The sequence below is a fragment of the Mastigoproctus giganteus genome, chromosome 9 (assembly GCF_048544385.1).
Source record: "Mastigoproctus giganteus isolate SK-2022 chromosome 9, ASM4854438v1, whole genome shotgun sequence".
Lineage (NCBI taxonomy): Eukaryota > Metazoa > Arthropoda > Arachnida > Uropygi > Thelyphonidae > Mastigoproctus > Mastigoproctus giganteus.
The window spans coordinates 156,865,142-156,878,727 of record NC_143583.1 but is presented as its reverse complement, the minus strand read 5'-3'; the positions used below and the strand labels follow the sequence as shown (position 1 = coordinate 156,878,727).

General features: G+C 35.4%; 1 protein-coding gene across 2 annotated transcripts in view; it reads left to right on the top strand.

Annotated features, from left to right (window-relative positions):
• The window catches only part of LOC150080836 (serine/threonine-protein kinase 26-like), a 226,773-nt gene that overhangs the window by 189,015 nt on the left and 24,172 nt on the right, over positions 1 to 13,586 (top strand). For both annotated transcript variants that reach the window (XM_090381119.1, XM_090381118.1), the window contains exon 10: positions 6,737 to 6,939. In XM_090381119.1, coding sequence (XP_090237245.1) covers positions 6,737 to 6,939 — 203 coding nt within the window. The remainder of the gene's footprint in view (positions 1 to 6,736; positions 6,940 to 13,586) is intronic.

The following is a 13,586-nucleotide window of genomic DNA, read 5'->3' as shown; positions in this document are numbered from 1 at the left end:
TTAAAGTTATTTTTAAGTTCGTACATTTCTCTAAAGACTTATTTTTTTAAAACCGTTCTACACTTGAAAAGCCACAAGTTAGAACACAGAAAAAAAAGCCACCTTTCTTTTTTATCCATATTTCTAGGTCATTAACCAACTAACACTTTAACCGCTTGGCCTCCCAGTGGCACTGCTGCTGCCTCCCGGTGGCGGGGCCGGAAACCTTGGCAGGTAAGTCCACTTGCCAAGGGCTAAAACGAGCAAACATGGCAAACACAGACCATCAGGATATTGATAACGATAATCCAAAGAGACAAAAGACTGATCGGATGGAGCAATCTTGCCCATTGTTCTTAATCATCCACTCTCTCTTACTAGTCAGCCCATGAATAAATTGTCTCCGTTTGTCATACAAAAACATCTGGAGGGTATTGCAGGATCTCCCAAGACGGTGAAGAGACTGCAATCAGGAGACTTACTAGTGTAAACCGCCAACCACATACATTCCGAGAAGCTGTTACAACTTACAAGCTTTGCTGGCATTCCAGTTAAAATATCTCCACACAACCCTAAATTCATCTAACGGTGTGATATCCAGTTGGGACTTATTGAACGTCACCGAGGAAGAAATAACCCAAGAGCTGCAAGGACAACATGTAATTGAAGCAAGACGAATAATGGTTAAAAAAGATAATCAACTTACACCTACAAGAAATATTATTCTAACCTTCAATACACCCAACTTACCTTCCTCTGTAAAAGCAGGTTATTTACTTTGCTGCATCCACCCTTACATTCCAAACCCTTTAAGGTGTTACAAATGCCAAAAGTATGGCCACTCACAAACTGTATGCAGAAGAGTTCCTGTCTGCCCTAATTGTGGATCCTCAGATCACATACAAAGTAACTGTACAGCTACAAAAATGACCTTCCCAAATTGCAAAGGTGACCTGCATATTCTAATACATGTGAAAAGTAGAAAACAGAGAAAAAAATAATAAAATACAAGGTTGAGACCAAAGTAAGTTACCCAGAAGCAAGAAAATTAGTTGCTCCTACTATAACCAAAAATATGACCTATGCCAATGCTGTAAAAAAATATCAGACAGTCTCCACTCAAACTGATGTAACAGTTCCCACTAACAAATCAATTTCTGATTGTGCTCGAAATGTTCTTTCTAAGCAACAATCCAAGTTCTCTGACCAGGCAAATAATTCTCCTCTGACAATACCAGTGGCATCTCTTACTCCAGTCATAGATACCATATCTCATAGTTCAAACGCAAATGTAGTGAGAAATTTTCAGGACACAACCATGGACACAGATGGCACATCCATACAGGAAGATCCCCTTCTAGAAATCCATGTAGAAGAAGAAATGGACACAGGTCGGCCAGTTTTCTCCAAAAAAGATAAATCTAAATTAGAACGTCATAAGCCAGTAACCTTCAAAAAGCAGTCAGATACAGCTCCATCAATTAAACACAAATAATACCATGTATTTTACAATGGAACTGCAGAAGCTTTCGTTGCAACACAGATGATATCCGTGATCTAATTAACAAATATTCTCCAGTTGCCCTTTGTCTTCAAGAAACTTACCTAACCTCGCAAATTTTTCCTTCAATAAAGAACTATTGTCTTTATCGAAGAGATCGTAATACAGCAAATGCTGCCCATGGTGGTGTAGCAATCTTGATAAATTCAAAAGATCCCAACTAAACATATTCCACTTCAAACTGAAATAGAAGCTGTTGCTGTTCATATAACTCTCCATATTTCAATAACACTTGTCTCAATATACCTACCACCAAACCATACGTACTGTTTAAAAGATCTTGCAGATCTCTTCATACAGATACCTCCATCTCTCTGTATATTAGGGGAGTTTAACAGACACCACTCCTTATGGAGCGATCCTAAACTAGACACACGTGGTCGACTCGTTGAAAGCTTTCTAGAGTCACAAAACTTCACCTTACTCAATGCTGGTGCGCACACTCACATACAACTCCCAACTGGACACATCTCAGCAATAGATCTCTCAATTTGTTCTCCAATACTCTTTCCAACCGTAGAGTGGTATGTTTTAAATGATCCTATGGGCAGTGACCACCTTCCAATCATATGCAATTTTTTAATATCACAGGCTCCTTCAAACAAACTCCACAGGAAATGGAAATTTGTTCGTGCAAACTGGGCAAAATTTCAATCATCAATCTCTCTTGACGAGGAAAAAATCCAGTTCCAGAATATTGATAATGTAACAGATTACATCACATCACATTTCCTAAAAGTGGCCAAGGACACAATACCATTATCAAATCCCCCTGGTCGCAAGCATTATAATTACTGGTGGAATGACGAATGCACAAAAAGAAAGAAAGCAAAAATCAAAGCCTGGAATTTATTTCGGCAATGTCCAACCACAATCAACCTCATTAATTACAAGAGACTAAAGGTAAAAGCACGTTTTACACAAAAGCAAGCCAAGAAAGAATCCTGGACCCATTTTGCATCGACCTTTAACAGAAACACTGATCCCAAAATTATATGGAAAAAAATTAGACAGTTATCTGGTAAGTTTCCTACCATACCTTCTCCAATCCTCTCCTGGAAAGGGCAAGATCTATCCAGTTCCTTAGATATTGCTAATATTGAGCAATTAGACTTCACACCAGCCGATATTTAAATAAACAAATTTCGATACTACAACTAAAACACTTTATTTACAATAAATAAAATAAAATTACCAAGTATATAGAATAAATAAAAATGGAAATATAAGCTAAAACTGATGTGGTTTAATTTACAATAAAATATGAAATGTAAAATAAAATATGATGATAAAAGCAATAAAAACAGAAATAATATACTAAAATACCGTAACAACTGTAACTTTCGGAGACGTCGGTCTCCTTTCTCAACAGCATACTTCTGCTGTGCGGCACATACTTAAATAGCAGATCCACAGCACTCGTCACATGGTTCCTCAGGAATATGGTTGGAATTTCCCATTTGCGCACCGGAAATGGCTTGGGAGCGCGCTAGCTGAAGCCGTTCATCTCATCCAAGAACAACGGTTTCAAAGAGGGGATGTAAGCGTACACCCCTGTCTCTATTAATGGTATTGGTAGCTGCCCCAATACGTAAACTCTCAAGCCATTTACGGTCCCAGAACCCCTGTGCATGATCCGTGATGACAGCATCCTCCGGGGAAATTTGATGTTGCTTCTCCCAGAAGTGTTCTGCCATGGCAGACATCCCGTAATTTGCAGACTTTATTGCATTCATATGCTCCCCCAGACGGTCTTTAATCTTCGCCCCCGTCTCACCCACATAACACACCCCACAATCTGGGCATTTAATTTCGTATAACACCCCACTGTTGGCTTCTTTTGTTATGGGCTCTTTGACACAGGATATCACTGTGTGCAACCTCCATCCTGGGAGTTGCACACAGCATATCTGACACCCTCGAATTATTCGTGCAATGTGGTCTGAAAGGCCCGGATAGTAGGGAATGTATGCAGTGCTCACAGGGGCGAACGGCTCATTACGGGTGGACTCTGCTCCTCTAATAAATCTGTGCAACACACTCTGGGGGTAGCTGCATTTCTTGAGGTCTGCCGTGACATGAATAATTTCATTATCTTTATCCTCAGAGGTGCTACAGTGGGACCACACCCTATCTATTAAAGCCTTGACAACACTATCCTTGTGTTGGCTGGCTTGTGCCGAGGCATAATGGGTATATTGACCCTGGCACGTGGGCTTTCTAAACACCTTGGTCTTAAGCCTACAACCATCCCTAATTACCAACACGACAAGAAATGGTAGGTCCCCTCTGTTTCCACCTCCGAAGTAAATTTGATAAAAGAGGAGAAGCTATAAAGTACATCAAGTACCTGATCTTCCCTCCCCTTTTGTATAATGGTGAATGTATCATCAACAAATCTTTTCCATTTGTGCATGGGAAATTCCAAACCCTCAAAAATTCTGACTTCCAATTCTTCCATAGCTAAGTTAGGCACTATGGCACTAATGGGGGAACCCATGGCTGTGCCATGGACCTGCCTATACATGACGTCTTGGAAAACCATGGTGGTACTGGATAAACAAAACTCCACACCTTCACAAATATCATTAATACTTAGAGGAGACCTAGTACTTAACAATACATCCTTTTCTTTCTAATGCCATTCTAACACATTGCACTCCAAATTTGATAGGGATACAAGTGAACAGTGATGTAACATCGAAAGAAATCATAATTTCATATGTCTGTCCTTTTATAAAATCCACAAACTCTTTGCTATTCTTGATGACAAAGTTGGAAAGTCCTACTATGGGTGCAATCAACTTACCTAGGTACCTTGATAGAGCGTACGTGGGACTATTTATGAATGATACAATTGGCTTGAGTGGTATGCCCACTTTATGTATCTTGGGGAGCCCATAGAATCTGGGTAAGCAGCATCCAGCAGTATGTAATGACCAATATACCTCCTTGGGTATCCATCCTGACTTGTGTCAGGAAGTCACCCGTAGAAATTCGTTGGTTAGTCTAGAGCAACAAGTTAATGCTTGTGAAGTCATCTTGTAATGTACGACCAGAGAAGTTGGGGGGGGACATTTCTGTTGATGTGCATGAGCAATTCTCATTGTTAATGCATGAGAAATTATCTAGTAATGTACAGGCGAGAAGAATCAGTAGGTGTATGTGGTGTAAATTTTTGTTAGTTTTAAAAATTTTGCTGTTTTGCCATTTCTTTTTTTTTTTGTGTTAACTCTGATATATTGTGATTTCATATGATAAATTGGTTCAACACTCTTGCACTGCTGGCAGTCATTTCCATGGAAGAATACAAATTTCAGTGAATTTTGGAGACATTGCCGAAGTGCGCCTTATTGGTGCTCCCTATATCTGTGTGATGTGCAGTTAATATATATATATCCTTGTTTTGGTGAAGATTATTTTCTAGACCAGTGGTTCCCAAATTGGTGCCTGCAGACCCATGGGGGGTCTGCGAAATGACCTTCTGGAACTGGTCAAATTATTCTCTCTAAGTAGCTAATTGATGATAAATAAAGTTATTATTATGTATTTATGTAAAAATAAGAAGTTGAGTTATTTTAAAGATAAAACTTTGAATTTTCTTTTCAGAAAACCCAACATTCATATGTATACACACACACAGAAACATTATATATATATATATATATATATATAGGGGGGTCTGTGAACTTTTTTCATTTTTGAAGGGGTCCGTAGATCTTGGTAGTTTGGGAACCACTGTTCTAGATCATTGGAGTGAGCTCAACAATCCAGTGTATGTTTTGGCCTTCGATGTTGTTGGCATTACATACTTGGGATTGAAGCCCTAGTTTGTTTCTTTTCTGGAGAAAACTTCAGAAAGATTTCTTTGATATACTTCGTCGATTAGTTCATCGATGCTTTAGGCATATCAACAATGATGATAGTAGGATCCTTAGGCTTTGGGATTTCCATTCAAAAGCCTAAGTCAGAAACTGTTGAGTTTTGGAGTCACAGGGATCACTGTCATGTCTAAACTCGGGCTTTGTTCTGGTAGGAGACACCACTGGAAGTGTGTGGAGCTCTTCTTCGTGCTCAGACATTGTTGTTTGGTCAGTAAAGGGTAGAGAGACAGATTTGCAGATTATTGAGAGTCCAGATTAGCAGAGTTTGAATGTCTCTGGTTGTAATAGAAATTATTACGAGAAGTAGCCAGGTCATTGGCATAGTAGGCCAATTCATTGTCAAGAAATAATTAAAAACTATAATGATAAACTCAGTTCTATAATGATAAACTGCCACAGCATATGCAGTAGGCGTTCCCCATTGAACTTTCATGTTGACTTGTTTTGGTCATTACTAGTCTGTGCAGGTATGGATAAGTAACAGCGAATATTAAATTTTGTTTTGACACTTGATCAGTACTATGTTTTTGCAGCCAGGTGCCATACAGCCTGCCTGTTTCAAGATGCTTATAGTAATGAAGCTTTATTTTATCTTCATGTTTTGAGAGCTGTGATAATTTGTTTGATTTGTGATCAGTGATAGGGGAATGTTGAATATGAACCCAGGTTAGGCCACCCTTCCACAAACAGTTGGGAAGCTAGATGATTACAACATAAGTAATCTTATGTTGTATTCATCTTTCCATTGCAGAAGAACCCAGTCACCTTCCTTTGAACAAAAACAGTTTGTGCTCAGAAGTAAAAAGCAAAATCCCCATCAATTGTTTTTTTTTCCAACTAAAAGATGTGCATAAAAAACTTTGGACATTGGCTCCTCTTTCATGATAACTGGTGCCCAATATAACACCGATTATCCAATAGTTCTTATTCATCAGATTTGTCACTACCAGACTTCCTTCGGTTTTTACCATGAAAAGACCATTGCCATGAGAACTCTACACATTCATGCAATCATAAGACAGCGTAGGGACAATAATCCAAGAAACTTCCAAAGTCACTTCAGCAATCTCCAGTGATCTTAGTAACATTGCATTGATGTAGAGGGAGACTATTTCAAAAGAGCACATTAGTTTTATAAGTACCTTCCTGAATTCTTTATAAGATAAGTTATGGAACTTTGAATGAAGGTTGCATTTTCATTAAAACTGTATCTACTGTAATGGGGTATTACTGTATATTACATTAAGAAGATTTTTGTGTACTCTATAATTTTTCTTCTAGTTCATTAAAAAAAAAAAGTATTTAATTACAGCTACATCAGAAGCACAGACATAGCGATAGAACTCCAATACCAAATCCAAGGACAGATGCAATAGAAGAGGTCCGTAATGCTTTTGATCTTGCTGAACAAAGTTGTCCTGGAGTAGCACGCACATTTGTGAAAGAAATATTTCATCACTTAGTTCCCAGCCTCAGTAGGCAAAAGTTGCATGATACCCTAGAGAAAATGGGACAGTAAGTAAAAAAAAAAATGTGATTATTATAATGACCAACATTGCTCATTGAAATGGATTACAATAAAAATCTTTCCAATCTTATAATGCGCCATTAGCATTCATGATTATAAATTTCAATTTTCCTTATCTCTTTTGTGAGTTTCCAAACAGTGTATAAGGTACCTGGAAGAAGTTATTTGGAGAAATTAAAGTTTTTTAAAAAATTAAAAAACTGCACATAAATGTTTTTAAATATATTAATGTTATGGATAATCCTTTATTTCCGAGGTGTAATGTCAATAAAAAGATCGGAAACCTAAAATTACCAGAACTTACCTCCCAACTGTTTGTTTTAATGGATGAGATTGATTAAAAAGAACATGGATATTAAAAGTAGTTAAAATTAAATTGCATAGAGAAAAGTGCACCTTTCTCAATGCTTGTCATATGGGTTTCACTATACAAAATCACTGTTGAACTAAGAGTCCGAATGGTGAACTTTCGAATCATTATTAGTTGGTTCATAATGGCAAGGAAGAAGGGTTTTTGTTTCTACTTAGTGGTGCAATTCAGTCACATCCATTGAAAATCTCACATTATTCAAGTTCCATACTGCCGAGACTGTTGTGGGGAGCTTGGCATTAAAAACTAAACATTGCATTTTGTTTGAATCATTCTATTGCAATAGTTTCAAAAGTAGCTAACTTATGACAGGAAGGTAATTTGATTACTGTTATTGCTGAATCAATTTTCGGTCGATGACAAGTGGATTGGATGCGTTGGCTGAGTTCAGTTGTATGGTATTGTGTATGTAAAGTGGCTTGATGATGATAGGCTCTGGTATTAGATATATTTGAGGCACCATATTTAACTGTAGTGTTGCCGATGTAACATGCATTATATTTTTGTTGACATCGAATTAAATATACAGCAGACTCTTGATTTACCAGGATCAAATTAACGGAACACTTCAAGACTCCAAATTAACTTAGTTGCTAATGCTCCTAAAAACCAAATAACAAACAACAAACAAATCTCCAAATAAAAAAAAAATAATAAAATAAAAAATCAACCAGAAATCATAAAATTCCATTCAAGTAATAACTAGAATAGGTATAAACAGATGTTTTTCAAGTTGTAAATAAGCAACAAGAAGTGGCATTATAAGTGGTGATTGGGAGATTAGTGTACCTATTATCTTGCAACCCCTGCTGTTTTCACACCTGCCACTAAAAAAAAAAAAAAAGAGAGAGAGAGAGAGAGAGAGAGAGCAACTAAATGTTTAGTTTGTTTTAGTGCATTGCATCGATTGTGTCCGTCACACCGCAAAAGGACAAATTTAGTTTTGGTATTCATGTCAGGGATGTCAGAATTTTTTTTTTTTTTATAGTAACTATTTTTTTTTTTTTTTTTTTTTTCTGTTTAGAAATTGGAAAAATGGTGGCCAAACGCAAGAGTGGTGCTTTCAATTAAACAAAAACTTGAAATTATTCAAAAGTTTGAAAACAGTGCAGCTGTTAAATCTCTAATGGACCATTATAATGTTGGTGACAAAACCATATGCAACATTGTAAAAAATAAAGGGAAGCATCATATTGGGCACGCGGGTAGTGCGTGGTAAGTTTTTTTTTGTTTTTTATCTATCGCCATACTTTTTACATACGTTGCTGAACATTTTTCAATACAGTAAGTCCCTGACTTATGTAGCTTCGGACTTACATTACGTTGTTTATATTTTTTTATATGATGATGAAGATTTCAGTGAAGGGGACACACATTTCACTATAATAATGTAAAAAAAAACCTCACAGAATTCCAGCTATTGGTATTATCGTAAATGCAATAAGATCGAATTTACTATCTGTTTATAATGAATTGCACTAACAAAAAAGCCCAGTAACCCAGAAAGTGCAAATTGTTTTTATTGTTTTATGGCAGTGATCTCCAGAAATGTGCTTTAGTAAAATGTGAGCTCGCATGGAGTGATAATAGTGAGTTTTTGCCTTAACCCATTGAAGTTCTTTTCAGAAAATTTAATTTTGACTGTTATCATGGTGCCAACTAAGAGAATAAGTGACAGCAATACTAGTAAATCTATTAAGAAAAGGAAAGCGATCGAGTTGGATCAGAAAATTAAAATAATAAGGAAGTACGAAAATGACCAAACGTTAACAAGTATCGCACGGAATTCAGATTTGTCAGTGGCAACGGTGAACACAATAAAGGAGAAAGAGACAGAATACAAGAAGTGGTGAAACGATTGGTACCAATGAAGTCAACTATAATAACCAAGACTAAAAAATGCATATCAGTTTTTACAGTACAATAACGTGTTTTTTCTTCCTTTTATGTTTTCTTATGTGCCACTCTGGCTACTTCACCGCTGTCCCCAGATAAAGTTTTCAATTGAACTAATTAAAAATGTATAACTATTTTTCTTCAAACAACAAACAAAACTCCAAATTTAAAAATAAAAAAAAAATAATAAAAATCAACCAGAAATCATGAAATTCCATTCAAGTAATAACTAAAATAGGTATAAACAGATGTTTTGCAAGTTGTAAATAGGCAACAAGAAGTGCTTCTGAGGATATGTGGTTTTTGTAATTTTAGCATATCAGTGATATAGTAGCAATATTTTATTAGTCATTCCCGAGTTATGTAAAACGTCCTGGAACATATCTCTTACGTATGTCGGGGAATTACTGTATTTTTGGATTAAACTGGAAATCAATTATCCAGGAATTTTTTTTTTTTTTTTACCATCTATCCCCGAAAATTGAGGCTACTGTACTATGTTATTGATGCCTGCAACATTATACTTAAAAGTGTCTTTATAGTTGTTAAAATATGTACTGATTTTATTATATGATGAAAATACTAAAGTTAAGTCGCTGCTGGAAAATACATTGTTGTTGACTGTGATATGGGAGGATTATTTTTGTGTTTGTAACAGACTGTTTTTTTTGTTTTTTTTTATTGCTAGGTGATTTTCTAATTTATTTCTTGATTCATATATGGTATTTTGAATGAGACTGGATATTTTCATTTTAAGAAAGCTTTAGGTAAATATTGCAATTCTGTTTGTAAGCCATTTTCATAATGACAATATTTTATTGCATTGTAGACTTGTGTAAATAAAATGGGTTTTTTTAATGCTGTATGGGTAATGTGAATAAAAATAGAAAAATTTTCCAGTGTGCAGGTCTTTCTTGTAAATACGAGTTTTTAATTGGTTAATGTCTTTTAAAAATCTTTATTATCTGTAAAAAACAAGAAATAAATTAGAAAATACCTAGCAACAAAAAAACAGTCTGTTAGAAACACAAAAGTAATCCTCCCATATCAGTCAGTTAGCTCGACAACTTAATGTATTTTCCAGCACTAACTTTACTTTAGTATTTTCATTGTATAATAAAATCAGTACCTATTTAAACAACTATAAAGACACTTAAGTATAATATTGCAGGTATCGATAACAGTATATTTAATTCGATGTCAACAAGAATGTAATGCATGCTACCGTTGGCAGCACTACACTTACGTATGGCACTTCAAATATATCTAATACCAGAGCCTATTATCACCAAGCCACTTTACATATGCAATACCATACAACTGAACTCAGCCAACACATCCAATTTGCTCATCATCAACAGAAAATTGATTCAGCAATAACAGTTATAAGTTAACTGGAATAGTTCAAACAAAACACACAGTTTTTAGTCCTTAATGCTAAACTCCCCACAACATTCATGGCAGCATGGAATTTGAATAAACGGAGATTTCCAACATGCATGCATGATTGAATTTCATGCATGCATGTTGAAACAAAAACAGAAACAAAAACTCTCCTTGTTTACCATTATGAACCAAATGTCATGATTCAAAAGTTCTTCATTTGGAATCTTGGTTCAACAATGATTTTATATAGTGAAACTCATATGACGAGCATTGAGAAAGGTGCACTTTCCTCTATGCAATTTAATTTTAACTAGTTTTAATAATGTCCACACCCCTTTTAATCAGTCTCATCTATTAATACATAAGCAGTTGAGAGATAAGTTCCAGTATTTTTAGGTTTCCAATCTGTTAATTGTAATGTTTTTAAATATAATATATATATTTTTTTTCCTGGTTTGACTTATAGCTGAACATTTGTGAAATTATTGTTAAAAATATAATCAATCATGTTAAAGAATTTGTAAAAATAAAACATAACTAGTTGCTTTGCGGTTTTTTTTTTTTTTTTTTTTTTGATGCTATATCCTTTATATATACAGTGTTCATAATGCTGTATGGGTAATGTGAATAAAATGTATGGGTAATGTGAATAAAATACCTTGTGCAATTTAAAACTGTAATAACAGGTTTTATAATAGATAAAAAACAGTCTGTAAAATGCATTGGAAAAGATTGTTTAAAGAGCAAAGTTTCAAAAAGTATACACCACACTTTTAACATGCCCACTTCTGCAGCTCCTTCTGTTGAGGAAGACATCTGTTATCAGGCACCTTTAATAAAATCTCCTTGAAAGTTATTGCATTCTTGAAACAAGTCTTGGCAGATCTCCTGCATAGATAATTTCATTTCTCTTGTTAATAGCTTGGGTACCCAATTGCATTATTTTCCTGTAATCTAATCCATCTGTGATTGTTAATACATGTCTCTTTGAACAGTGTGGTGCTTGCATCGTTGCATATGTGGTTGAATAATTTGTCTTTTTGAATAATTTCATCCAAAATCTTAATGGTATTTTTCCCCCTTCTCTCCACCTCCTAATGCACACAGAGATTGGTCTTCCGGGTCACAAATGTCAGTGACTCTTTCTTGAAAACTTTAAACCCATCTACAATCAATATCATAGTGTTTTGTTGGTATGCTTTCCTCAGTTTTTCATGAATCCAAAAGCTAAGCTTATTTCTGACTTGAAAAAGAACTATGTTGTTGTCCCCTTGGCAGAAGTGGACATCAGTAATTTAACTTCAGATCTCTTAGACAGTAACTTTTATTTTAGCATGTTTTTGTCTTAATATCCGTATTAACAATATATAAAACTTCGTGATGCTAACTCAATTTCAAAAACTTTCCCACTCAAGAGACTTATGGACTTATTACTTATGGACCAACCCTTGTATATATATACAAGGGTTGCTGATTTATTCTAGTTTTTAGGGTAAGAAATGATAAGATTGTTAAAATTCAACATAATCTCCATCATTGATATGATACAAAGCATAGTACAATTTTGCATAAGCATGTAATTTTCCATAAACATCCTTGGAGTTTAAGTTACAGCATTAATTGCATTTGTAATCCTGATACAAAGATCATTTAAAGAGTTTTGAGGAATAAACCACACATTTAATATGCCCCATATAAAGGAATAATGGGACAAATTGAGTGAGTGAGTTGGCCAAACATTTGGTCCACCTCTGCTGATCCATCTATTTGGAAAGATTTCATTTAAAAATTCTTGAACATTCCAGTTGAAGTGGCAATGTTTTCTATCTTACCAAAAAAACCATATTGGCTGAGGTGAGTCAAACATTTGGCCCACCTCAGCCAATTCAGGAATTAAAAAAAGCCTTTAGCATTGCAAGGTTACTATCACCATTAACCACCCTTTCTTCAAAAAAAAAGAAAGGACCAGTTATGCATGTTTTTCTCAGGGCACATGAGACATTGACTGTAGGAGAATCCATTTCATGTTGTCTGACTTCTTGTGGTTTCTCTGTCTCCAAAATATGACAATTAACCTTGCTAATAAAGTGAAACGTTTCCTCATCACTAAACATTAGATTGCAAAGCGATAAGGTGCAGTTTCACCATTTTCAATTAACTCACGACAGGAAACTAATCTTGCATGGTAGTCCTCTTCCATCAACATTCGATGCACTTGAATCTTGTAAGGTTACTTGTGCAGTATAACTCTAAGAATTTTGTGCACTGTTGTTTAGGAATACTGAGTTCCTCTTAGTGATTTTCTTAGGCTTTGCTGAAAATCTTCCTCAAACAAATGCTATAGTCTCTTCATTTAATATGGGTCTTCCAGTTTGTAGCTTATCATTAACAGAACCAGTCTCTTTAAACTTCATCCAGTTTTGTGTAATGTGCCATATATATATTCTTCTATCCACTAATGTGGATTTAAGCTCCTCGAGTAGAGAACACAGTCCACTTTCTATTCTTTAGAAGCCATCTTTTGTAGGATAGATTTTCTGAAAAAATTTAAAACCCAAATTAGAATAAATTACTTGTCCAATGCTTTTAGAGATTTGTTTTTATCTCATATAGAACCTAAGTTATTGCAGTTTTAAAGTGCACAGGACTGTGTGAACACCCTGAATATTACTTGATCGGGTTTCAACTTCTCATTCTGAATTTCTTACCCAGAATTTCTTTATTTTTCAGCTTGTAAGTGTTCATATTATCTTGAAAAGTTGTACCCTCTTATGCCTTTCAAACCTCTCTTAAATATAGAAATTCTATTATTACTTGTAAACACAGTTACTAGATGGCACCGTGTCCCTGTTTAGCTTTTAAGTTAGTCCATACATATACAGCCTGGCGCCTCCGTAGCCAGGTGGGCAGGAGCAGCAATGCGTAGCACACACTTCTTGATTAGACTGGGGTTCGAGCCCCGTGAGCCACCAAATACGGAGG